Source organism: Apus apus, chromosome 7, assembly GCF_020740795.1.
Source record: "Apus apus isolate bApuApu2 chromosome 7, bApuApu2.pri.cur, whole genome shotgun sequence".
NCBI classification, from domain to species: Eukaryota; Metazoa; Chordata; class Aves; order Apodiformes; family Apodidae; genus Apus; species Apus apus.
Window position 1 is genome coordinate 1,739,744 of NC_067288.1, and position 25,016 is coordinate 1,764,759.

Below are 25,016 nucleotides of genomic sequence, written 5' to 3' on the forward strand. Positions count from 1 at the left end.
CTCACACCAGGGATTCCTCAGTTTCAAGTGTCTCCAATTAATTACTGTTGCCTAGCAGATTCATAGGCTCTCCAATAATTCCTGGAGAAACACAGAGGCAGAATTCTTTCAGACACACACATCCAGAAAATAACACTTGCTCACTACAGACAGTGCTTTCCACTGATTGTATTAACAGCTAATGTTTCTTACATCTTGAAAAATTAGTCTTGAAAATATTTACAACTCATTTTTATCCTCCCTATTTCAACCCCTCTCCCATGATGTCAATGTGACTGTAACACTTACTGTTTGAAATGTCCTGGATATAACCTGGAGCCAGGCTGCTTCCACATGAAATTATTTTAATGGATGTTAAGTAATAAGCTCTTTCTCCATCTACTAAAGGTGGTTTATGTTAGCTTCACCTTCCAAACTGCCTGAATGCATGAAGTCTCCTGAAAATCCACAATGTATATACTGTGAGGTGAAAGTCCAATCCAGTTCTCACAGAAACAAATTAAAAACATTGTCTTGCCTTACTGAAAATTGGATTTGACCCTAAAAGTGTAGGACTCTGCTTATACAAACAGAAAGGAGATAAGATATTTATTTCAGTGTTTAAAATGAGAATGAAACTTCAGGAATATCTTATTAGAGAGAAGGAGATAAAGACAAAATACCAGTGAAGTCAGCAGAGATAAACAGATATAAATGCTTTCAAATTCATTGTATCATTCTGACAAATGATGCAAAACCAGAGTCACTGTTACAGCCTCAGGTTAAAATCAAGACACAAAATTAAGATGGTTTGCATGATAGAGACTCTACTGCATTTACAAGCATAAGAGCTTATATTAAGCTCAGCATTTTAATATTTTTTCATTTCATACTTGCATTTATGATCTCATCTATGTTTCCTAGCCTTGTGTTCCTTAGTAGTCATAAACCTGCTATACTCCCTGCTCAGGGACCTTGTGAGCTATCATGGAGAGTATGTTTCAGTACCTATGGAGCACTGCATCATGCTACAGCTTTTATATTCTGCAAACAGTACTTCATGTAGGGATCAAGAGTCCCCCAAAAAACCTTGCCCACTTGAGTAGAGGCCCAGAGGTCTTCCTGTGCTCTGCATACAATACGCTGCAGAAAACAGTCTTCCTGAAGTTTCTGGAACGTGGTTCTTGCTCCCTTGGATCTTTCAGGGGGGAGTATAGCAGCTGAAAAAGTTTAATTACTCTGTGCCATTGAGACCATGTTTGACTGGGAACTTTGGGCTACCTGTAATACATTATGAAACCCTGTCTGATAGCTTTCACACAGTACAGATCAGACTGAAGCTGGTACCAGTTGGTAAGTGTGAAATGAGATGGCACCCACTTGTTTCCTCCTTATCTAAACCTCTCTGCAGCACTAATCTCTAACAGCATAATTACTGTGTGTCTAGATCCACCTTGTACCAAATCTGGTCCTTAGAATGGGAATAATGTGAATAATCATCACTAAGAAAATTCTGAAGAAGAATCTATTAAAGCTAATTGATCTGGTTTTGCAAGTGGAAAAGTGTACCAGCTGTTAAGTCCAGCTTCTCTTCGGCGGGACAGTTCCCATAATCAGGAACTACAAAGAGAGAAAAAAAATCACCTGTTCTTTCAACTTGGAGTTTCTTCATTAAAAAGAAGATTTTTAATGTAAATATTAATTTTAGAAGAAAGGCAAATGAGACACTATTAGTATATGCTGTGAATAAAGAAACATAGCTGAGGTGGATTTGATTAATACCCAGCAATAACAAAATAACCCAAGTAATGTTATGTTTCCCAGCACTAAGTAACCTTAACTACATTCTACTTCTCTAATGCAAACATATATGTTTACCACAGGGCAGCTATCCATTATGTTGAACCATAAATATGTTTATGTAGATAATTCTCAATATCAACTGTCAATTTTAAAAAGCAAAGTGAAGGTAATGCAATGTTCTGTGTTTAGGGTCTGTTCCACAGCCCCCTGGAGAAAGATGCAGTCACCCACTGAATCCCCAGCACTAAAATGAGCTGCATTTATGTGAGATGTTTCATACTGGGCAGTGTAATTGCTCTCAGGTCTGCCTGCCATCCACTGAAATACTCCCCACTTTTCTGTAGGTGAGAGAGCAAACACCAAAATTATGACTCAAGTTCTCTACCAGGTCTTACAGCTCTGTATTGGCAGGAGGTTGTGGAGAGCAGCAGTGACCAGGAGCAATGGGCTCAGCAGGGCCCAGCCCTGCACAGCCCAGTCTCAGCAAAACCTGAAGCAAATTTTTCTGGATTATCCCACTTGCATAGGGCCTCTTATGAATTCTATGCCCATGGATGTTGTGTGTGGTGGAGCCAGGGACCCCATGGGTGCTTCCCAGCTGCATCCTGTCTTGTCCCCCATCCAGAGAGGAAAGGTGGCCAGCCTGACCCTGCTGGCTCCCTGCAGCTCCAAGCATCTGCCATCTCTCCTTGGCAACCACATCCTGCCAGTTGACTGACAACCCAAATGAATTGTTCAGAGATAAAGAGGGAGAAGGTAAGAGTTAGCATGAAACACTTGAAATCATGTTCTCCTATCTGCAGATTCTCAATAAAAATGATTTGTGAAGGGAAAGAGATAACAGCTATTTGTAAAAGTGGCAGTATGTGTTATTACTGTGAAATAAGACCAAATCCTGAAAAAATCCGAATTATCTACATTATGAGAGAGGTGGTTGAACCCCACAGTGCTGACATTTAAAATTGTAAATATTGGAATGAAGCAAACAAGTGAATAATGCCTTTCCACAAAACACTGCTCGTAATAATTGACATTTGCAGTCTTTATTTTAATGCCTTGTTGTATGTTAACTACTATCCTCACATTAAAATATAAATTCCATATTTGAAATGTTACAGAAATAACTGCTCACTACCTTGGGGAAAGATGTTAATGCCAAGCAAAATAAACTCACCCAGCAAAAAAAACATCTTGTCTTTGGTTATGGATGGGCTGCAAAGAAATAAAAAGACATTTATACAGAGGTAAACAGGTTTGGAGTAGGGGTTTATAGTTATTAGTATATGTTATTTTTTCTGTGTTTTATTTAGCCCATCAGCTGCTGTGCATCCAGTTTGGGTCACTGAATATCTGAGGTTTATTAATAAGAAGTACTTTAATATTTAGTCTGCTACAACCAAAGAGAGTTTTGCATTTCAAAGGGAACAATTCTATTTATTCCCTCATTAAGCAACCTATTTTTCAGCTGGAGACAGGTTTCATATTTTGAAGTGTTAATACTTAAAACTATTAGCTTCTTAAGTTGAGGATGTCACCTACTGATTAGAACAGGGATCCAGCCCAACTGGTGGAGTTACTTCACAGCTCTCCGAGATGCCAGCACTCATATGATGAGATTGATAGTGCTTGCTTCCTGCCTGCAAGGATGGGAGAAAGTTTATTAGCTCTTTGTAACATTTAATGAAGGGTATTGATCCTGTGACTTGAGGAACATTCTGCTCTTCCTCCCGACCAGCGTAAGATTGGTGTTTTGCAGGCTGAAGCTGGGGCTGTTGGGCTTTTTAGCCTGTTGACTCACTGGTTCACTAAGACATTAAGGTAAAATAAGCAGCAGTAGGTGAGCATTTCAACATCAAAACCTCTACTGTAAAGAGTAAGTTGATACCAGGCTAAGGAGCTGCCATGCAGTTGAGCTTTTGCACTGAATGATGCATGAGAGGCAGCTCTGGCTGAGTTGTGCTGTGTCAGGTGGCTTTTCTCAGGCTCTCACCACCCTCCAGGTGAAGGTTCTGCTACAGAATGATGTTGTCAGGGCTTAAGAAGTTTTCTTATTTTTATATTCATTCTCAGGAAGTACTCGCACAAGACTTTACAAGCAGGCTGTTTTCAGCCAAGAAGGTGTGTTTGCTTATTCTCAGATTGTTTTTGGACTCATAAACCTTTTCCAGCTCAACAGTTACATCTGAATTACATTCCTGATTCCAAACTTAAGCAGAACAAGCTAATTGCTAAGAGACTTCATGTACACAGAGCTATTCATTGCAATTAGGGTATAATACACAACAAGGCTGGCAGAGATTAAATTTTGTTATCTGGCCTCAATCAACTCACATGGACTTGGGCTGTAAACTTTATTTCCCTTCACATGACTTCTCTGTATGTCCCTTGGTAGTCAGCCTTGAAAGACACCAGTCATCATCTACAAGCCCTATTTAATTTTCATAAATATTCAACTTGAGCGGTGATTTGCCAAGTGCCCTGTACTTGAAGTTCTCTTTCACCTTGAAGTAATTTCCCTTGATAAACACCTATGAAAATGCAACCAAAGTTAATTGACACAATTTTACTTTTTCATTCTGAGAGCAGCTGCTCTTGGGTTTACTCTGTTTGCACATGCCAAGGATCAGTTGTCTTAGAGAAGGACTTATTCTGCCTGAGAGAGAAGGATCCCTGTTAACCACAGCATCTTCCCACAGGCGTTTCTGTCACAATCTCTTCCAGTCATCCAGAAGTCTTTTGCCAGCCATTTTCATACTCAAGGATAGCATTCATCTGGTGGTGGAAAACCTTACAAAAATGAAAGCTGTTGTCACTGTGAGCAACCACGAAGCCCTTCTTTCCTTCCATGCAACCCTGAAAAGATGAGTCTTGGGAAACAGATCTTCCTAACACAGTTTTAACCAGAAATAGGTGGTACTTTTTGGAAAGGTTTAGTTTGTCTCCAAGATTCATGATATCAGGAACATCCTCACAAAGTCTGGCAGTGATCCCCCTCTCCTAAATAGAATTGATGGCACTAATCAAAGCCTGCCCAACATTTAGTGACAATACCAGCTTCACTTGCTTACAAATAACAGTTTTAAAGGTTTTTACAACATTCGATATTGAGATTTCAAAACAGGAAGATAACCAATAGGAAGGAAAGATAGGAAGGAAAATAGAAACGCATTTTTGTCATGCTTGACTATGTTTATGATGACATTATGTACACAGAATGCTTTCTGCAGACAGGCCTCCAGCTCACATACTATTTCATTGCTCAAAGCCCTCCAAAGATTACTGAGCATGTCAACATTGGCTTGTACAAAAGCAGCCTCCAGGGCCAAAACTTGACACTTGTAAGCTTGGAAATATGTAAACATATGACTGTGTCACTTTAGTGTACGTTAAAAAGCATCGTCATTATATTAAGAATTTCAAATGTTTTCCATTCCCTTCTGTTTTATGGGTAACTTGGCACCAGGCTCCTAAAGATGCCTGAGTTTCAGCAATTTTCAAAAGCTTCTCTACAAAAATTTCCCATTTTGTTCCCTTCCATTTGCCAGGCTCCTGTTGTCCTTTTCTGCTGTAGCTGCAGGAGCCAACCCAGTTGCCTTTAGTTTGCATGAGCAATGCAGAGGTGATCAGGCAAACAACCCCACCAGGGAAGGGGCCAAGAGCAACAAGAAGATCTGAGGGGAAAAAAAATCGACAACTTTCCCTTTGTTTTGTTTCGTTTTGTTGCTGGAGTTGTGTAGCAAACTAATCCATGTTGATTGGATCGTCAAGGTAAGGCCACAATTTTAGCACCCAAAGCTGTTTTTCTTCAACATTAAATCCTTCATACCAGGTGTATGGAAATATTTAAGTCTTGAAGGAAAGGAAAAGCTGTGATTGAAAGTGTTATTGAAAAATACGGGAAAATTGAAATAAGTGTTATTGAAAATATCAGCAGGTGTCTGTATTTTTCACATGCTAAACAGCAGCCATTTTTTGTTGGAAAAGGTAGGGTCAGTCTCTTTTTCCCAAAGGTCAGGAGATAAAGAAAACAGTGGGTTTTGCTGGTCTTGTGCATGATTTGGGGAGAATTAATGCTTCTTTAGGCAGATACTGGCCCATGATTAGGGGTGTTGCAGCTGAAAAATATGGAGCTGCATACAGAGCTGCACATAGAGATCAGTCCATAGGGATTTACTCTACAGCCAGACTGAGAAGTGAGATGTGAGGGTAGCATTTGTACAGAGAAGCTTTTTTTTTTTCCCTGTAGATTTTGCTCAACCTCAGAGAACCAGATTTTCTGAAGATATTTCGATGCCTAATGGGATTTTCAAAAGTATCTTAAAAGTTTATCCATCTTGTTGCCCTGTTATTTAGGCATCTAATTTTCCTTTCATTAGATTTTATTTTGAAAATGTGATGCCTGGGTGCTAGCTGCATTACCAGGGATATAAAAGACTCCCAAAATTGGACTTTTAGCAGATTGCCAGAGAGCACATGGTGTGTCAGGAAGCAAACTCAAGAGCACTGGCTCTGCTGTTTGGTGGCTGTGCCTCCCTTTTTGAAGCTCACTCAGTCAGGCTTGGGTGGTAATGAAATTTCAGCACATGAGAACGTCTGGTTGACATAATTAAAAATAACTGTAAATAAAGACATCAAAATTAACTCCTTGTTCTCTCCATTACACATTAGGTATTATGGAGGAAGTAACATGTATTTATAATTATTACTCGGGGGGGGGTGAAGGAAAAAATAAAACCCATTTTCAATTTTGGCTTTAGAAGCCTGGATTAATTTATTTTTATCTCCTCTGGAGGTCTTCTTTAATTTTCCATAGTGGCTGAAATCTTCTGTGTCTCCTATTTATTTAATTTTTAACTCCCTCCTTTAAAGCTCTGCATCCCATACTCCCTCTTGTCTTTCAAAGGCATTTTTACCATGAAAAAGGAGGAGCAGACTGAGTTAGGGTAAAGGATACTACTTTATTCAACTTGGCCTCTGCATGGCCCTACATATTTGTTTATGATTTGCAAGGTTTCTGCTTTCATCCAGGCAGAAAATGGTTGCTAAGCAGCAGCACTGCTTTTTAAAAGGCAGAGCCAGGGCCTGATCCTGCACTGATCTGTGCAGCTGGTTACTCACAGGGTTATGCACAAGGAATGGGAAGAAGGTAACTGACACGTAGCTCCCACCTATGCACCAATATATACCCCTGGATAACTCACATAGGTGTGTACCTGTGTGTGTAAATACATATACACATACACACAGACAAAAAGAAATGTTTTGTGTTCTTGTATGTGGGTGCATCCGTGCAATTTGACTTAAAACCTAGCATCTGTGCTCAGAAATGAATTAATAATTGCCTAAACTGTGGTGGTGGCATAAACCTGGTCCACGGATTTTTGCCTTAAGAAAATCCATCAGGAAAACCTTGCATCTGATTTGGTTTTTTTGAGTTTCTCACCAGACTTCAAATACAAAATTGAAAAGCTTTGAAGCAAACTGGAGATATTCATAATACATATAAGAGCTATCAAGCAATATCACAGTCTTTCCTGTGTTGCCATGCCTTTGCCACTATTTTTACTAAAAATTATGCACTTGCTGAAATTTATGCAAATGTGCAAGCTGCATGAAACTAAAAACATTTGGAGATTTTGCTTATTAAGCCTTTGCTGAATTTTTACATTTGATTTTGAATGCAGCAGTCAGGAGGCTGCATGCTGTCTTCTCAGCTCATAAAACAGACCAAAAACCTTAGAGGAGATGAGTGCAAATATATAGATTTCATACATTTATTCCATTAATATGATATGATTAATATAATATATGGATATAATCTAATTTCAGATGTGCAGGTGATGTGACTTCAGCAAATCCAACCTAAACTGCTGGGCAGCCACACAGTACCTAGGACTGGTGTGCTTTTAAACTTCAGTGCTCTTTATACACTTCACTTGATCAATCTTCCTCTTGAGAGGCAGGGCGAGCACCTGGGGCTGGGACAGCACCAGGGAAACCAGCCAAGCACTGCAGTGGCCGTTTCAAACCTGTCAGAGGGAGGTGGGTTGAGAAGAGGTGTCATAAATTCCTCGCTTCATGAGCCTTGCAGTAAATAGGCTGGACTGCAACCCATAAAACTAGCTCATCAAATTCCCTGGCTGAGGCACAGAATGCCAGGTGACTTGAGAGGAGTCACGTAGTTTATCCACATCTTGTTTTCTCCATGTGTACAATGCAGTGGGGTCTGGCTCTGTAGGCACACAAACCAGGCAACAAACATGTGCCAGACTGCTCGGCCTTGGGATCAGGGCAGGACTAGACACAGACCCAGGCTCAGGTAACTTCAGATCACTCTCTTTCCTCCACCACCATCTGCATCTTTTGTGGCAAATCACACAGTCACTAGTATTAAATGTCAGGGAGCTGAACATTTTCCAGTGTAGCCACAATGTCTGACAAGGAACAAGGGAATTTTAAAACCAAGCTTCTGCTCTGCTGTCTTTCCCTCTTATTTTTTATAAAAACGGGAGCTAAGTGAATAGTCAGGGGGATTCCAGGCTCTTTACACCACTGGAGAAGATTTGGGCATCAAAGGCTGTGACCACAGTCTTGTCCAAATGTGTCCCTGTGTGTGATCTCAGGGGCCCAGAAGAGGAATGAGATGACATTAGTGCAAAAGTGCATGAAGAGTTCCCTTTGGATGTACATCCAAGTCAGGTTAGATCCCTGGCACAAAAGTTGGAGTAAAACCAAAACAGGTTCCAAAGCAAATACTCAAGGACCAGGTTATTGTGCCTCTGTTTGAAAACCTGCAGGAGGAGGACAAGGAAAAGCTGGTCTTAATCATTAGTGGTTGTTTTGCTAATCCAGATAGGATTACATAAATTACTCCAATGAGAATTTCAGTCTCACCCTGTGCCTCTGTTTATTTTTTCAGTCTACCCACTTTCACAGGCTTCAATACTTAATTAACCATATATGAACACAGTCCCAAAAAAGCAGGAGTGTAGACTGAAGTTCTAGATTTTTCCCACTGCTCTTAACATTAATTTTCTTCTACAGGGTGTTCTGGCAACCAGCATTTTACCCTCTCTGGTGCCTGCCAGGGTCAGAGAAGGTTTAGACTACCTAGTTATCTAAAATAGCTCCTGTAGCACCTCAGCAGGGTCTGTGTTTCATTCTTGCTTAAATAAGACACTTATAGTACTTCCAATCTGATTTTTAGATTTATGTGATCATATATTTTACTTCCCCTGTATTCTATACCATTGTGCCAATGTCATAGTTCAAAACAACCTCAAAATACATGCTTCTTAGCATATGAAAACTTTATGCTTTGCCCAGATCTCCAGTTCTTGGGAGAACTTACTGCTGTTTCTCTTTGGTGTTGAGAAGCAAAACTGATTTAAAGTATATTTTTAAAAAGCCAGTGGGAAGTTAAAAAGAGAAGTCATGCACATGACTCATGGTCCTGGAAACAGCTGTACTGCTTTTGGTGGCAAAGGGCTGGTTTTATGCCTTATGTAACTTCAGGAAAATCAATCTGCAGCCAGAAAGGAATTTGACCCAAAATTTCAAAAATAACACAAGCTGCATCATCTCATACCTTTAAATGGGGGTTCTTTGTCCCTCCAAACATCTTTGTGTCATGACCAGAGAAAAGGATGAGTTGAGTCACTTGGGAACAGCATAGATCAGAACAGGTTCAAAGCCAATCACTGTCATATCGTGGGTGTTTTAACATTAAATGTGTGTTGGTCAACAAAAAATGCCAGAACTCCCAACTTCAATTAAGCCTAACTGCAGGCATCTTCATGAGAGATAAAAAGGGTTCAGTGGTACAACTGCATCTGTACAGCAGCTACCCCTGGACTTCACAAAAGAGTAACCTCTTCTTCAGAATGGATTTGAAATGGTTATTATTGTGCCTGGCTGTAGGCTGTTTCCCCACACACCTAACAACCTTTTATCTTGTGTTTATTGCTGCAGTATTCTGTTCACATACTGCTGCCTATTGTACTACTCAACACTAAAGCAAATCCAAATACCTGAGATCTATATTTAGCAACACCAGGCCTATTTACACAGTGGGGTATGAGAAATACTCTCAGGCCAATGGTCCATCTTGCCCAGGTTTCTGCCTCCAGAAGTGACAACAGAAAATGCTATTTGGGCATGCACACAAGCCTGACCCCCTTCTGTGGTCCCTCCTACTGCCCAACACCCTCAGCTGGGTTAGGGATCTTGGAGGATATATCTCTACCTGCCCCCTGTAGAAGCTATTTATATACCTGGTATCCATTAATTTGTCTAATCCCATTTGAAATTGGGCCTTCTTTGCCTCCTGTGGATACAAATTCCAGAAGTTCATTACACACCATTCAAGAAGTACTTCCTTCACAGGTCTAAATCTACCTCTTACTTGTTTCAGTGTAAGCCCCCTGCTACTGAAGGATGTAGTGAATAAGAACAGTTCATCATTCACCCACTGCCTTCATTACTTTGTACACTTCGCCCCAGATAATAAAGGAACTACAAGAAGCAACTTTCTGGTGCAGCACTGCCTGTGTCTTCTCCTGGTTTTCTTAAATATCAAGCCAGTGATACCCAGGGATTCACCACACATAGCACTATCTGGACACAGCAGCCAATTGTATGTTGGCTGTAGTAGCAAAAGGAGGTGTAAGAATTGTCAGCCAGATGCCCATTCCCATGCAGACTCAATCTGCTGAATGATTCAGGCTGAAAACCAGAAAAACCTTCTCAGTTAAAAAGCTGTTTCTTAGCTTAGGTAATTTAATTATCCAGTGTTATAGCATGTCCCAGCAAATAATTGCATTGGTGTGATGGGTGGGATAAAAACAATGGTGATGCCAGAGGGGTTGGTCTTACCAGCCGTTTGTTTCTTCAGCTGGATTTGCAGATGTACAGCAACAGTGGTAAAATATAATGAAGTGAAAGGTTTTACATATTCCTATTTTGTTAGAAACAAATAATCATGGAAAACCCCTCTCCTTTCTACACTATGAATGGGATTACAGACTGTAGAATACATTCTCCTTGCTCCTTTCTTAACCCTAATTTTCAGAATCCCGTAACTGTGTTTAACAGAGGTATGTGCTGAAGTGCTTGTCCTAAGAAATCCCCCAAAGTTACTGCAGGTTTTAGATTTGGTCATGAAAAACAAAAAGTCATTCCAAGTGAATGACAATGGGCTGCACAACAAACTATTGTAGATTATCCCCACTGTTGTGCAGGACAGTTCTGTACAGCAGCAAGAATGGGATCCCTTCTTGAGAGAGCTGATGTTCTCATCCTTTCCCATCCTCCTGCAGGGAAAGCTAGTACAGCTGCAGCTTGTCTCTCTTCCTCTTTAGCTAATTTGCTGCATTTCACCCATTTGAATCATGCATCCACCACCAAAATGATAATTTCAGAATGAATTCATGCTAGTCCCTGAAATCTGTACACACAGTTGAGGTGGTCTGAGGTTGGAGAGGAAATATCTCTGCATCTGTCAGGGGGTTTGTGGAGCAATAACATCTAACTTCCCTTGAACTCTGAGTAAGGGAGGCAGGAGAGAGGCAGAAAAGAGCTTGGAAACCTGCAGAGAGAGTTCAGAAGTGAGAGGTGTTGAGGGGTTGGTAATAAATGAAGGGTTTCGGGCAGTGGAGCTAGAGGTGTGCTTGCATATGTGAATGGAGACTGAGAAAGGTAGCTGTGGATAATAATAAGCTAAGCAAGTCCTGAGGTAAAGGAGAGCCAAGACTGGTGAAGTGGAATTGGTCAAGAGAGTTAGTTTGTGGATGAAGATGACTTGAGTCTGCAGGTGGAGAATGGTAACGGAAAATCATATAATGGCTACATCTGAGAGGAAAGATGTCACTAAGTGTTATTCAGTATCTCCTTCATTCTGTTTTAGGGTGTTTTTTTTGTGGTATTTGATTTTTTTATTATTTTGTTTTCCTGAGACTCAAAAGTCCTGGAAAGCTTGAGAGTGCTTCCTTCTATAATTCCCTCCACCACACTCTTCACTGTGATCATGTCATTACCTGTTCCTTCACCAAATATACAGTTTCCCAGTCCTAACATTTCATTTTTCAAATAGGCAACTAGGAATATAGAAAATACTACAGCAGTACCTGCAGCTAGCCAGTTATTGTGTCCGTCAGCCTTCACTGTTGACTTCAAAAATCACAAATTTTAATCTTATCCACACGTTAATACATCTTGCTGGAGACTTCCTCTTTAAGATCATGCTGGGTTATTCATGCCCATAAGGTGGCCCTCTTCTGAATGGCTGTACAGAAGAGAAAAAGAAGCATGTGTGCACAAGTCACTTACTCTTTGCATCACAGCAGAACAACAGCTTTAGGGTGAAAATATTGATATGGGTCTTGGGTGATGCAAATTTAATTCACAATTTTGCTACATTCTTCCTTTGTAACTTGAACCAAGGACTTAGCCTTTCTGAGTCTCAGTTTTCTTAAACTGCAGAACGAGGTCTATAACTGGATTGTTGTGACATTGCAACTGATAATCTCCCCAGTGGGATCAGATGTTACACTGAGGAAAACTTCAAGAAAAGTAATTATAGTAGAAATCCAAATAACAGGGCACAGTCCTCATTCACTATTAAAAAGGGAATGACTACAAAACCAAAAGGGATCCAGCTTTCACTTACAGAGTCAGACTGTGTTTTCAATCTCAACATTGTGGCTGTGACTTTATAAATGGTTATGCTCCTTCCCCTTCCCCATCAAACACATTTCAGATCTCATTCATTTATAAGCAAAAGGAAAAGACAAGGCAGCCTGTAAAAGTACCACAAGAGTAAAGTCACTGCTGGTCAACTGCTTTTATGAAGCATTTCTTCTGTCTTCTATCTGCTTTGTGTGCTCTAATAACTACCAGAATTCACAAGTGCTAAATACACACAGTGTATTTTGGGTTGGCTGCATGTTTGGTTTGGTCTGTGTGAATTATCTGGACACCACTTGTAGAAAAGCACTAGTACCTTTTTCCTAAATACATATGTTCCTAATGGCAGAGACCTGCATCATAATTAAAACTGTAAAACCCTAAGTAAATCGTGCTGTGAATACTTCAGAAATTTGGTTCAAATAACTCACTGATGGGATGCATGAAGTAAATGTTACCCAAGTCTATTACTTCACACAAACACCCAAGGGGCCACTTCTTGTTCCCACAGAGTTCAAAGGTAAACAAGCTTTTAGCTATAATAGGAGTAGGAACTTGATGTTGACTGGTAGGGATGGATGAAGAACTTTGAAGCTGGAATAAAATACACATGGCTATCACACATCAGTAATTATCTGGCAGATAAACATTTCTATGTCAGCATGTTACAACCCCTGCATTTTAGGTATGATAATAAAATAACTGAGTCCTTAATGTGAGGGCCAAAATATGGGAATACCTTGATAAAAACTGAATTTATTCTTTAACTTCCTCTCCTGAGCATCTTGGTATGTTAGTATACAACACATAAGAATGGCACTATGTCATGCATATATATAGGTATGTATTTAAAGAAATAAGCTGCCCGTTTCACTACAGTGTTTGGCCAGATAACAACACTATTAATACTCTAGTGTAACATGAGGCAGCCTGCAGCAGTTATCATTCTCTGTGCTAAAAGGATGAAGCCAAAAAGTGAGATATCTGACCTTATAATGGCATCTGGGATCCTCAGGAGAGCAGATACATGTGACACTGAGTGTGTTACATACCCCTGTTGCATTTACTTCATTCCCATGGGCAGGAATGAATTAATGCTGGAATTGTAAGTCTCTGCAGCCTTTTTGTCTCCTCTTAAGGCTGATTCTTGAAGGGGTACCAGTGCTGCAGGAAAAGTAGTTTCTTGCTTGAAACTTGCTCCTTTACAATTTCCCTGTGTTGCTCTATCTTCCACAAACCTTTCAGTGCTTATCCTATTTACACCTGTGTGCAAGTCTTCAAAGTGTTTGGACTATGCAGATTTGCTGTGACTGCACTACAAGTTGTTGGCAACCTAAGGTTGCCTCTGTGCATGAACTGATTCCTGATTAAATCAATGTGTGGGCTGACTAGCTCTAAAATCAGCCTGCTTTGCTCCTGTTTACTTGTATTTAAATTGAATATTCTTGTTAAGGAGAAACTTGCAGCTACTTGTGTTTAATGAGAAAATGTCCTTAAGTATAAACAGGTCACACTACAGACATTAGACACAGGCAGTTATGGCCCCTGCCGAACAGAGGAGATCCAGGCTGCAAGATCCAGCCCTCACACAGATCTACAGAGGGAGCACTCGGGGTTGATAGGATGGAATTGCCAGGGCTACAGTCAGAGGTGCACTGGAAGCAGTGGGTATGGCTCAGCCAGCTGTTACATCACAGGCAGTTCTCCAAAATGCTCTTACACATCCATTACACATTCCATTTTACTGTATTATTTCTAGATTCGAGAGGTGGGAAACTCAGTTTCTGTCACTGCTGCCAGTTCTTGCACTTTTGTGATCTCAGGCGCATCAGGCAGTCCTCTTCACTCATTTGTGAAACTAAACATAAAACAACAACAACAAAAAACAAATCATCAATATGAAGCACTTATCTCCTCCTATGCATTTCTGTGCTGCTGGATTGATTTACAACAGTTCGGAGGTGTTCACATGGGAAGTGCTGCAGATCTGCAGAGCATCGTGACTCTTAAAATAAGCTCTGCCAGCTAAACTGTGCCTTAGGTTCCAAGAGATCTAATGGCTGTGGGAGTGTTCCTCGACCTTACCCAAACCTCCAGTCTACACTGGTTGTAGCACTCCTCAATGCTTTTGGAAACCAACCATACCAACAAGAAACCTCTTCCAGATGTTAAACAAAAAACCTCATATTGAATCAACTGATGACATCAAAGAGGATCTATATATAAGAGGGTGATTTTTTCAGACATTGTCAAGCTGCAGCATAATGCAGAAAGAGGAAAGAGTTATAATAAATTTCTGTGTTCTCTGGAATAAATGATGAGTTTTTAAGATGAATTCTTTGCTCTCAATCAAGATAAAATGTAACTCATCTTGGCCTGTTCCTGGGCACATGTGAAAAACAACCCTAAGAGAGGCTTTCCCATTAACCCTCTGCCTTCCTGCTAGCATGGGTAAGCAAAGGGAAAAGCTTTCCTTCCACAGGACATAGTGGTTTTCCTACATTTTTCTTCTTTTTTTTTTTTTTTTTTTTTTTTAATTAAGTCAGTCACTGCAATATTGTGGCTAAGACATATAAGCAAACTTGTAGTGACTTTAGAAATAATGCTGCCCTTGTCCTTGTGCAGAGATTACAGATGCATAGTTCCTCTCTTAAATCAATTTTGTTCTCATTAACTTTAGATGCTAGCATGAATTAAAAAAAAAATAAAATTGAAGGGCACTGGGCTCTTCCGCAAAAGCTGAAAAAAGAGTTTTGCTTGAAAAAAAAAAAAAAAAGCACCAAAACAGGAGCTTTGGACCTGCTAGTACAATTCCTTGGTCATTGCCTGGAACATTTTCTGAGCTCACCGTCGAAGAGGATGTTTAATTCTCTTTTATTTTTCCAGAAAAGCAGATACATCACTGCCCGGTCGCTCCCGCCCTCACAGCCTTTATGCTAAGTTAGAAGCTGAGCTGTCTCGGGGAGGGAGGGGACGGAGAGTGTCTCCCTGCAGCCACAGGCACGGAGCTGTCATGCAGCACAGACACGCTCCCGATCTGCTCAGGTGGCGCTGTGCCTGCTACCAACGTTGTATTCCAGAGTTTCTAATTACAGTCATAACTTAATGACCAGACTAGGGATGTAACAGTCTGAAGAACCCTAACTGACACATCACTGGTGAGAAGCAGCCTTTTCCAGCTGTGGTGGCATAACAGGAGTGGATGATTCTTTGGCACAAGAAGTGGCAGCTGGGACTTACACATCCCTTTCTGTCACCTGCATGACCCCACACTACTAGATATTTTCTTGGGGTCACAGGCAATCAGGTGTTTGTTTGTTTGCTTGTTTGTTTTCCAGACACTTCCAAGTGCCACCACTATTGATATCTGAAGAAACGTTCTCATAATTGGAAACTTCTAAATTCCTTTTCTTTACATTTTCATTTTTCATTAAGACAGTGAGTGAAAGTAATGGTGTTGTTTCAGGGAGGGGAAAGGGGAAAAAAAAAGACAAAAAAAAACCCCAAGCAAATTGGGAGCTACCAGACTGGAGCAGAGCCAACAAATATATTTTGTGAATGCAACACCAAGGACAAATAGTACAAAGCTCTTACTTGTGTGCACAGCCAGAAGCTGGCAGAAAGCTTAAGGGTCATGAAGGCAAACAGTTTAAGAGCAAACTGGTTTACAGCCTTTTACTGTAGCACTCTGAACAGGATGTTTCAGCCAAAGAAACTGTTATCCTTATGGAAGCAAGACAGACAGACAGACAGGTGGACGGCACAAGTCAGCGTTTTTATAATGAGCAAGTAGAATATATTTGCAGATCTCACCACCCAGCAACTGTAGGTTAATGCAGCTGATAGCACAGGAGAGGTAATTTAATTTTAACTAGACTTCAAGTCCTAGAGAACCAGTAACAACATTTCAAGTTCTACAGGAAAGCCATCAACTAGAGAATTCTTTAAAGGCTGGTTCCTAATCAGGAGCCCTTGAGCATGCATAGCCCAAAAAAATCAGACTTCAGGAGTCTCCTTAAAATGTCCCAAGACATTTGCTGGGGAATGAGATCTGAATATCAACTGTGGAGTTGTTTGCTCAGAGAGCGATGACAAGAGGGGTACTGATTTGTGAACACGACTATGCAGTTTCCCTACACACACCCATATCTCCAAACTGGTGTTAATCTGGGTTAAACACTGTTACAGCTGTCCCAGGCCGAGTAAAAACAACTTGTAACATAAATATAGGATCTCCATGTACAGAATGTATCACTGACAGTTACCTGGTGAGATTAGGCTTGAAGGAGTTACAAAACCTGTAATATTTCACAAATGTAGCTATTTTCTCTATGGCACATATATTTGCAGCTGGGAGCTCTCATGATGATTCACCCTAAAAGCTGTGGTTCTGAGATCACAGGACTGATCCTCCAAGGACAGGGAGAAGAAGCATTTTTTACAACATCAGCTAGTGGCTCTGTCAAATCCTCTGTATGTCTCCTATGGACTCAGTCCAACCAAATTAATTAAAATCTTTTGTTTGCTTAATAGAAATAAGACAAGACATAATTTATAACCTTGCTGTGGAAAAGAGCCTCTGGTTTTGTGGCCAATATAAAACTATTTGAAATCAAGGAAGGTCACTGTGGTGGAAGAACAGTGTCTCCTGAAATAAAGAAGGAAAGTGGCTTACTTTGTTTAAGAAAGATTAACAGAGACTTGATAGAGAACCTGCCTTTAAAATGCATAGCCACAGCTCTTAAAACCAGGTCTTTTAATACTCTTTCATACTGCCTCTAAGTTTCCTACAATCTTGGCTCCTAAGAAAAGAATTCTTCCAATATGATCATTGGTTTGCCTAGGAGCAGGGAGAGGAAAAGAGATCAAGTGCCCTCCTCAGAGTAGCTGTTATCAGTCAGCCAGGTGGCAAATGGCCTGCTCGAATGTACAGGAGAGAGTCCAAGGCAGATCATTAATTCCAACACAGCCTCTACACCCTAAACACCATTAAAATGTCACTGCTCAGGACTCTGACAGCCAAGGTACCAACAAAACAGGTTCTACACAAGGATTTCTGCAACCATAATGAATTATGGAAATCCTTCCCAAAAGCAGCAAGAACAAGTTATGGAACAAGGAGACTGGTATGTATGAGAATTATGAATTATGGAAGAACACCGGTGACCTTCAATTGCAACATATATCCATGTATGTTTTAGATGTATCCATAATAAATAATGTTTCACTAAGTTGTGTTTGGTTTCACAAAACAGTTTGCTTATTCATAAAACCAGTGTTACTTCAAAAAGAAAACCCTGAGCCAGATCCTTGATGTACCTGGCTCAGGTGATGTGCTTCACTGGGCAACACTGACCTGTGTCCAAAGAGAAAAGCCACATGAGGCTTGATTTAAAAATTTCTCCATTTTTAATGCAGCAATTCAGGGCACATACTGTTCTCTCAACAAATACAGTGTTTTCACCTCTCAGGTGAGCTTCATGACTAAGCTTTGGCAGAAACATAGTTTATGTGATGACATTCAGCCCTTGCAGTATTAATTAAATACAGCCTTTCTTTTAGACAGCAGATCTTTAGATGAGACATTTGGAGGCCCCGATAAGGAGACAGGGACCAGGGAAAGAGCCATTTCAGAGTCAGAGACACCTAGAAACCACCTTCTCTAGGTGTAACAAACCATTTGGAAGAAAAGCAAGAGGGCTTTCCAGGAGAGGGCTTTCCATTTATTAATTAGGAAGACTTCTGTGGCGGGAGACAACAGGTGTGCAGAACATTCAGAGCCTCCACAACATAACTTTACTATTTTATTTTATTATTTTTTTTAATACAGTGTTGTTAAAGAACTGGTTTTATTAAAGAAGTGCTCTTGACATCTTACAAACAGTGTTACAGGGTAAGACCATTGTCAAATCAGGAGATCTAAGAACCTAATGACCAACATCACTGCTCTGGCAATTGCACATATGCTAACTAGTTCTGGCTCAGCTCCCAGTAACTCAGTCATCTGGTATCAGTTTGATCCTACCGGTCCCTTTCAATAAAGTGGTTTTCTTCAGAAATCAAACAAGATTTAGCATATGTTTCATTGGCAAGGATTGCAAAGTAACCAGCAAACGGGAGTTATTTGCAAGTTATAGAAGTCTTCACCATCATAAGAGGAAATATTCACATCTCAGCCAGAACAATGGTGTTTTAATGATGTAAACTAATTTGATGTTGATCACAAAGCAAGAAGCAGAGAAAAAAACCCTTGTTTTCAGTGGGAGGTGAGCTTGGCCCAAAGGAGATTCTGCCTGAGCTCCCAGCCTAGCCACAGCTCACAAAATCCCAAACATGTTCCCCTGTCTTGAGGATCTATGTGAAAAGAACTGGCAATACCCATCTGTTGGGAAGATGCTACACTTGCTCTCTGATGTCACTAACAGAGGCTGATAATAAAAATTGATGATGATTCATAAAGACATCTTCTTTCCTAAGAATACTGGAACAGCAGCTTGCGTAATACTGAGATTTACTTAATTAAGAAACAACCCCAGCACCGCTGTATTTGATCATAGTCTCCTGTCTTCAACTCCCTCTCCCTCCCAGCTTTACCACAAGTGCCTTTGACTTGCATGGTTCTAATAGGAAGCTTCATTCAAAAAGAAACCAGAGAGTGGGAAGGTAGGCACTGAGGTGTGTCTGGTGATTCAAAAACTGAAAGAAAGAGGGAGTGGAAATACATCAGAGAGAGAAGTCGGGATGATCCTGTTTGCTGCTGTCAAAATGTGAAGCTGAAGAGAAGGCCCAGCCACACCATGTGCACTGCACTATCATATAGGTCTCCAGAGATGGAGGGGATCCGTGTAGGTGGGGAACATACCTATGGCTTAATGCCTTTGCTTGCTCCTGAGGAGACGAGACCATTATTTTCAGTGTTTTCAAGCATTTTCTGCTCAAAACCTCAGGATCATCCAGCTCCAGTGTTTTGAACCATCCTTCTCCACTGAGATTCTGTAAAAATTTTAGAGAAATGGGTAAATATCATCACCTATGTCACACACATTTAAGACACTGAAGCTGTATCTAACATAAGTATCTTGTATCTTCAAGTTTCCTAGTTTGTGACCAAGATGGCCTCAGAATCAGGAAACAGCAGGCAGGGAAATAGCAGGGGGAAGTGTGCTGCTGCCTTCCAGGTGACCTTGAGAGTTTAAAGCAGGAAGCAAGCAAGGAAGCTCAGACTTCATCCAGCTCCATGTTTTATTTATGGTGATATTGCAGCAGCACTCGGGCCTCAGCCATGAATCAGAAACCCATTACACTATCTAGCATGCAAACACATAACAAACAAGGCAAGACTTCAAACAGCCCTCGTTTATCAGCAGTGATGTTTTAAAACTACTTTGCCTAGCAAGATAGGATTTATTGCGAAAGGAGGGGACTTTTTCATCCAGATGGGAAAACACCTATCCCAGAGGGATTCAGCAGTCCTGCAGCCACAGGCAGGGGGCAGCGTGTCCTGGCCCTCACACACAGGCCAGGCTGTCAAGTTTCCAGCATTAAACACGGTACTTTCTGGTAAGCTGGGTGCCCGTCTTGGTACGCAGCTTCCACAGCTTGAACTACAGGTCGGGGCAACGAGGGGAAGCAATCCCTGAGGAGAAAAAAGGCAACACCAGAACTGGAAAACAGAACTAAGGAAGAAGGCGGGCTCGGGGCTGAGAGCTACGAGTAACACCCGCGTCGCTATTTATTTACCTGCGGCCCCGCCGCGCCGGGGGCGGCTCTTCCCGCCGCCCTGAGGCGAGCCGCACCACCGCCCCCGTCCCCTTCCGCCCGCAGCCCGGCCGGACTCGTTTCCCGGCGGAGCGCTGCCCTCAGCGCCGCCCCCCCCCGCCCCGCCGCAGGCGGAGGGTTACGGGGCGCAGCGCCGCGCGCGCGCAGGAGGCGCCGGGGCTGCCGCCGGAGACCTGGGCTGGTGCGTCCTGCGCTCCTTGTGCCCTGTGCTCCCTCTTCCCGGCGCTCCCCGTGCCCTGCGCTCCCTCTTCCCGGCGGGCTGGGGCTGCGTCTTCGCGTCGGCTTCCTCCTCAGCCTGGAGGCTCCCAATATGAACAGCATCGTCTGCGCTGAGAGGCACCAGGTACAGGCGGGGCGGGGCGGCCCGTGTGGCCGGTGCAGGCGCGTTCCGCGCCGGCTGTGAGCGGGACGGCGGCGGCACGAGGCCGGGAGCGGCCGGGCGCTGCCTCTGCCCGGCCTCGCCGCTCTTTGTTGGGCTCTGGCGGCGGCCCGGCCCGGCCCGGCGGCCGCTGTGGCACCGCGCCTTGCCCGCGGCCTCGGCCGGGCGAGCGGGCCGCTCTGGGGGCCCGCGCCTCGGGGGCCGGCCCCGTCTCGAAGTTGCCGCCCTCGTCGGGACGAAGTTGCGTGAATGGCCCGAGGTCGGTTTCCTGCCGGCCCGTGGGCCGTTGCCGCGGGGAGCGGGGGGGGTCGGCAGCACCGCCTCGGGGCCCCGCGGCCGGGGGGGGACACGCCGTGTGGCCCAGAGCCCGGGAATCCCGGTGCTGCCCCCGGGGCGGGTGTTGCTCCAAGGTCAGGCGGTGCCGCCGTCCCCAGCGCCGCGCTGCAGCCTCCTGCCGGCCCCTTTCTGAAACCCCGCACGGTAAGTGTGGGGGGGGAAAAGCCGGAGACGTGCTGGAGTTGGAGCGAAAACCGCCGTTCCTGGGCGAAGCGTGTGCTGCCAGCGCCGCGACCCGCCCTGTCGTCCCTGCGCGTTCTGGGACACGGGAGATAATGCAGCAGAGGCAGGGGCTGCCAGTCCACGTTGCTGCTTCTGGAGAAAGTTGATGAGTATGAAACACCAGAAGGCTTGGTCGTTTGTTGTTTTTTTGTTTGGTTTTTTTTTTGTGTGTGGGGGAAGTGGGCAGACAGGGTGGGAAAGTTATGCTGTTTTCTGCCTGCATGCAGCTTTTTAGATTTTTTTTCAGAGGTGTCTGAGCTGGCGTAGTGTCTTCTCGCTGGCAGTTTCACTCTTCCTTCACCCAGGATTCACATAGAGATCAAAACTGAATTGGCTACAATTTCATGCAGCGTGGAAAAATGTTGAGGAAGTGAGAGGATGGGTTATTTGCAAAGAAACAGGGTGGCAAGACCAGTGGACTAGTGGAAATTCAGTATCATGCCACTCCTTACTTGTTGTGGTTTGTGAAGGGGAGGACTGTTTTTGTTTGTTTCCAGTGATGGGTGTGTAGCCACCATATTTATTCTCTCTGTCAGGGATCTACAGAATAAAAAAACAAGCAGGATGTGGTGCTTTGATGGTGGATTGTTTTAATTTTAGAAAGTGGATTTTGTAGCCACAAGCCTTAACTCCTGGAGCACAGGATGCAACAGTCAGGGAATACTTTTCAGTTTGGAAATGGTATTATAGCTTCTGTAAACAAGTCCAATTTTATTTTCCTCAGCTTGAGTTCATAAGGAGCTAGAGATGGTAAGAAAGGCAAAAACTGCCCAGAACAGGGGGTGGGAGAAGACAGTGACACATAAATAAACAAAAAAATCAGTTTGCTGAGTGTGCAACAAATATTTGAAGAACTGTGGGAAGTGCATGTTAGTGGAAAAAAGAAAACCATATGGAGGGGGAGCAGGGAAGGAAAGAGAAGGTAGAAAAAGATGTGTGGATGAATGCAATAACAACAACAAAAGCGTAACGTGGAAAAGGAGAAGAGGCAACACAGAGCAGGAGTGGAAAGGGGATGTGAGGACTGGTGCTAAGACTCAGGGAAAAGCAGATCAAAAGCAGAGGGGGAGGTAGGCTTGAAAGCCAGTCCTGAGTGGTGTGTTACAGCTGAGAGTTGTAACTGGAAGAGCAGCAACATTCAAACATAAAATCTGCTTCTCATGAATTTTTTAAGCCTACATACGTAATGTGTGTTTGAAAGAGCTCTCTAGGCTTGCTCTCTGTAGAGGACAGTCCAAGTATTACATCTTCTTGGACCACATGTAAAAGGTTTTGGAGAATGTTTGTAGTACTGTTTTTTCCTTCCCCTTCAGCTCTTCATGACTGATGGCAAATATTCTCCCCCTCTCCTGCTGTTGGGCTGGGAGAACAGTTTTCTTTCCAAGTCATAGTTATCAGTGAGACTAAATCTTCCATGGAAGACAATTTAAAAGTGAATATACAAACCAAAATTGATAGAAGTTCTATGGATTTTCCTTAAAATCACTGGTGTAAAGAAGTTGAGCCTCTTTAGTGGTATAAAGTATGTTGACACATGTCTTGGTCAATGATGTTTTGCCCAAATGCAGACTCGGACATGAAAAGATTCTGTGTTTTTACTATAAATAAATGTTAATGCAGGAAAAAAAAAGTTTTGAGGATGTCTGGTTTCATCTTCTGATACAGGTAATGGACAATGGGTAGTCCTAGGTGTGACCTACATTTATTCTGAGCTAGACTGTGGAAAGCCAGAAAGCCCATCGCAACTAAAAAGCACCAACTCTGGTGTTAAATTCCACTCTGGATCAACAAGTGTCAATCAGATGCCCATCATTTTATTAACAAGTACCAACTTATAATCAAAGAATAAAAAATATCTCCCCCAAGTTAGTGTTTTACTTGTGAGTTGAAGAGGTAGTACATGAACCTGCCAGAAAAGTTTGTGCAAAATTGACACAAAACAAGGGCTTTGTTTACACTTTTTAATGAAATACTGCACACAGAAAGTACCAATGGGCTATACTGAAGATAAGAGCTTCCAGGTGGGAGGAAAAATAGATTCGACCTGTGTTGTTAGGTCATGAGCAAGGTGACTTTCATTTCAGTGCATGGCTCTAGGACCTTTTGTTCTGGTACCTCACCTGGGCCCACAGCTTGCTTGTCCCCTGAAGGTTGCTCTGCAGTGGAGAGTCCTATGGCACAATAATGGCTTTTAGATCTCAGAAGTTCAACATCAGGAAGCATTTTTTTGCAAGTGTTGGAAAGTTCTCTTCAGTGAACAACTGTTGGAAAAAAATTGGCATGAACAGCTCCTAAATTCTAAACACATTAAAGTGTATTAATAATGACATTTATTTGCTCTTGTAACTGAGCTAATCATAATTTGGGAGTATTTGCACTTCCAAGATACATACAAGAAGATAGTGTAGTGAAGGTTGAGAAGTTTCAGTATGCTTATTATTTAGGTGAGTCTTTTAAATGCATCTTTCCATTTCTGTGTATAGACATTTAAAGATGAGTTTAAAAGGGGGAAATTTATCTTCTGGAAGTCAGTTATGTGCTGCAAATTTGTCTCTGAGTGTATTATGAGCCATGGGTCTCTGGTGGTCCAGTGATACGTAGATGTGGCAAACGAAGATCTCGTTCTGTGCTTACCAGTGAGTATTTAGGAAATGCACTTAATAGAACATGGTTATGTTTAAACCAAGCTACTGGGCAGACATTTGAGTACTCGCATTCCTCTACTGGGAGACAGGCATATATATCATGGAAGTGCACCACGGGAATGCTGCAGGACTTCTAGCCTGTCTTACTGCTCTGCAGTCTTACACGTAGTGGGATCAAACTCTAGTTCAAAAGTGGTGCCTCCAGGCTCAACACCAGTTCTGATCTCTGATACTAAAACTAGAATGGAAGTCCAAAGTTTATGTATCACTCTTATTTTTATTTTGTTTTAAAAATAAATACAGGAAATGGGCCTGCTCTCAAATAAGAACTTTCTCAAATGGAATGCATTGGTTCCATTCTGGAATGCTAATTCTGTAGCTTTAACATGTTTAAGTAACTGCATTTTGAGTGATCTTGAGCAGTGATTATTTCAGAGGCATCAGATTCATACTTTACCTGGCTGGCAGTGATCAGTGAGCATCACACTTGGTTAAAAAAAAAATATTAAAAAACCTGAAAGATTAGCAAAAAAGCTACTGGCAATACTTGATGTGGTGACCAAGAAGGGAGTATAAGCAAAGTTGGGAGTATAAGCAAAGTTGTGGGAGCAAGTAATGACAAAGTTTATAACCTTTACAGCAGAAAGCGCAGCGTTCTTCGCTTGTAGTTGAATTTTGACTGGTGGTTTGGCTTTTGTCCTAGCAGCAGTTTACCAGACCAAAAAGAAAGCGGAAAGTGACGAACATGCTTGTGCTATTTAATGCCATTTTGAGCAGCAACATTAGCTGTGGTTCACACACACAACAGTTTTGAAACCTTGTGGCAATAATTAAGACATTCACATTCCTAGATACTCATATTGGACAGAACTACTAGGTGCTTAAAGGCAGAGCGTGTGGTTTTGACCTTGTGCACAAAGGAAGACTTTAAAAGAGCAGTCTTCCATTTGAACGCAATTATTTTGGATGTCCTTTATAGGTCTTGAAGGTAGTGAGCAAGTACAACAGGCAAAGCTGAAACACTGTGCTTGAAGTTACTCTGTTACAGCAGAAGGTGACAAAGCCCACTGGAAGAGGAAAACTGGAATTCAGTTGAAATTGTTTGAATTGTTGTTGTGTAACTTGAAGTCTCCCCAAAGCCTCCGTACTGGGAATACACAGCAATCCCTCGGAACATTGAACGGGAATGC

At 42.2% G+C, this 25,016-nt stretch overlaps 2 protein-coding genes across 6 annotated transcripts in view; one reads left to right on the forward strand and one right to left on the reverse strand.

Moving 5' to 3' along the window:
- On the reverse strand, positions 1–20,565 carry LOC127387428 (uncharacterized). Of its 5 annotated transcripts, XR_007890123.1 has the most exons (6): positions 19,328–20,292; positions 13,455–14,323; positions 11,907–12,064; positions 3,322–3,419; positions 2,957–2,994; positions 1–81 (listed from the first exon to the last, which is right to left on the reverse strand). XR_007890123.1 is itself a non-coding variant. In XM_051625756.1 (3 exons), the coding sequence occupies exons 1-3, from the start codon at positions 20,563–20,565 to the stop codon at positions 14,308–14,310; spliced, it is 507 nt and encodes a 168-aa protein (XP_051481716.1). In that variant the 3' UTR covers positions 14,193–14,307. The 5 variants fall into 5 exon arrangements, 3 of the variants coding, with proteins under 3 accessions (XP_051481716.1, XP_051481717.1, XP_051481715.1); XR_007890122.1 differs by lacking the exons at positions 1–81; positions 2,957–2,994; positions 3,322–3,419; positions 11,907–12,064 and having other exon boundaries at positions 14,193–14,323; positions 19,328–19,458; positions 20,020–20,128; positions 20,206–20,565; XM_051625756.1 differs by lacking the exons at positions 1–81; positions 2,957–2,994; positions 3,322–3,419; positions 11,907–12,064 and having other exon boundaries at positions 14,193–14,323; positions 19,328–19,458; positions 20,206–20,565.
- IVNS1ABP (influenza virus NS1A binding protein) overlaps positions 20,495–25,016 on the forward strand; it is a 17,735-nt gene continuing 13,213 nt past the window's right edge. The window contains exon 1 of the mRNA XM_051625753.1: positions 20,495–20,587. The gene's annotated coding sequence lies outside the window, so the exon portion shown is untranslated. The remainder of the gene's footprint in view (positions 20,588–25,016) is intronic.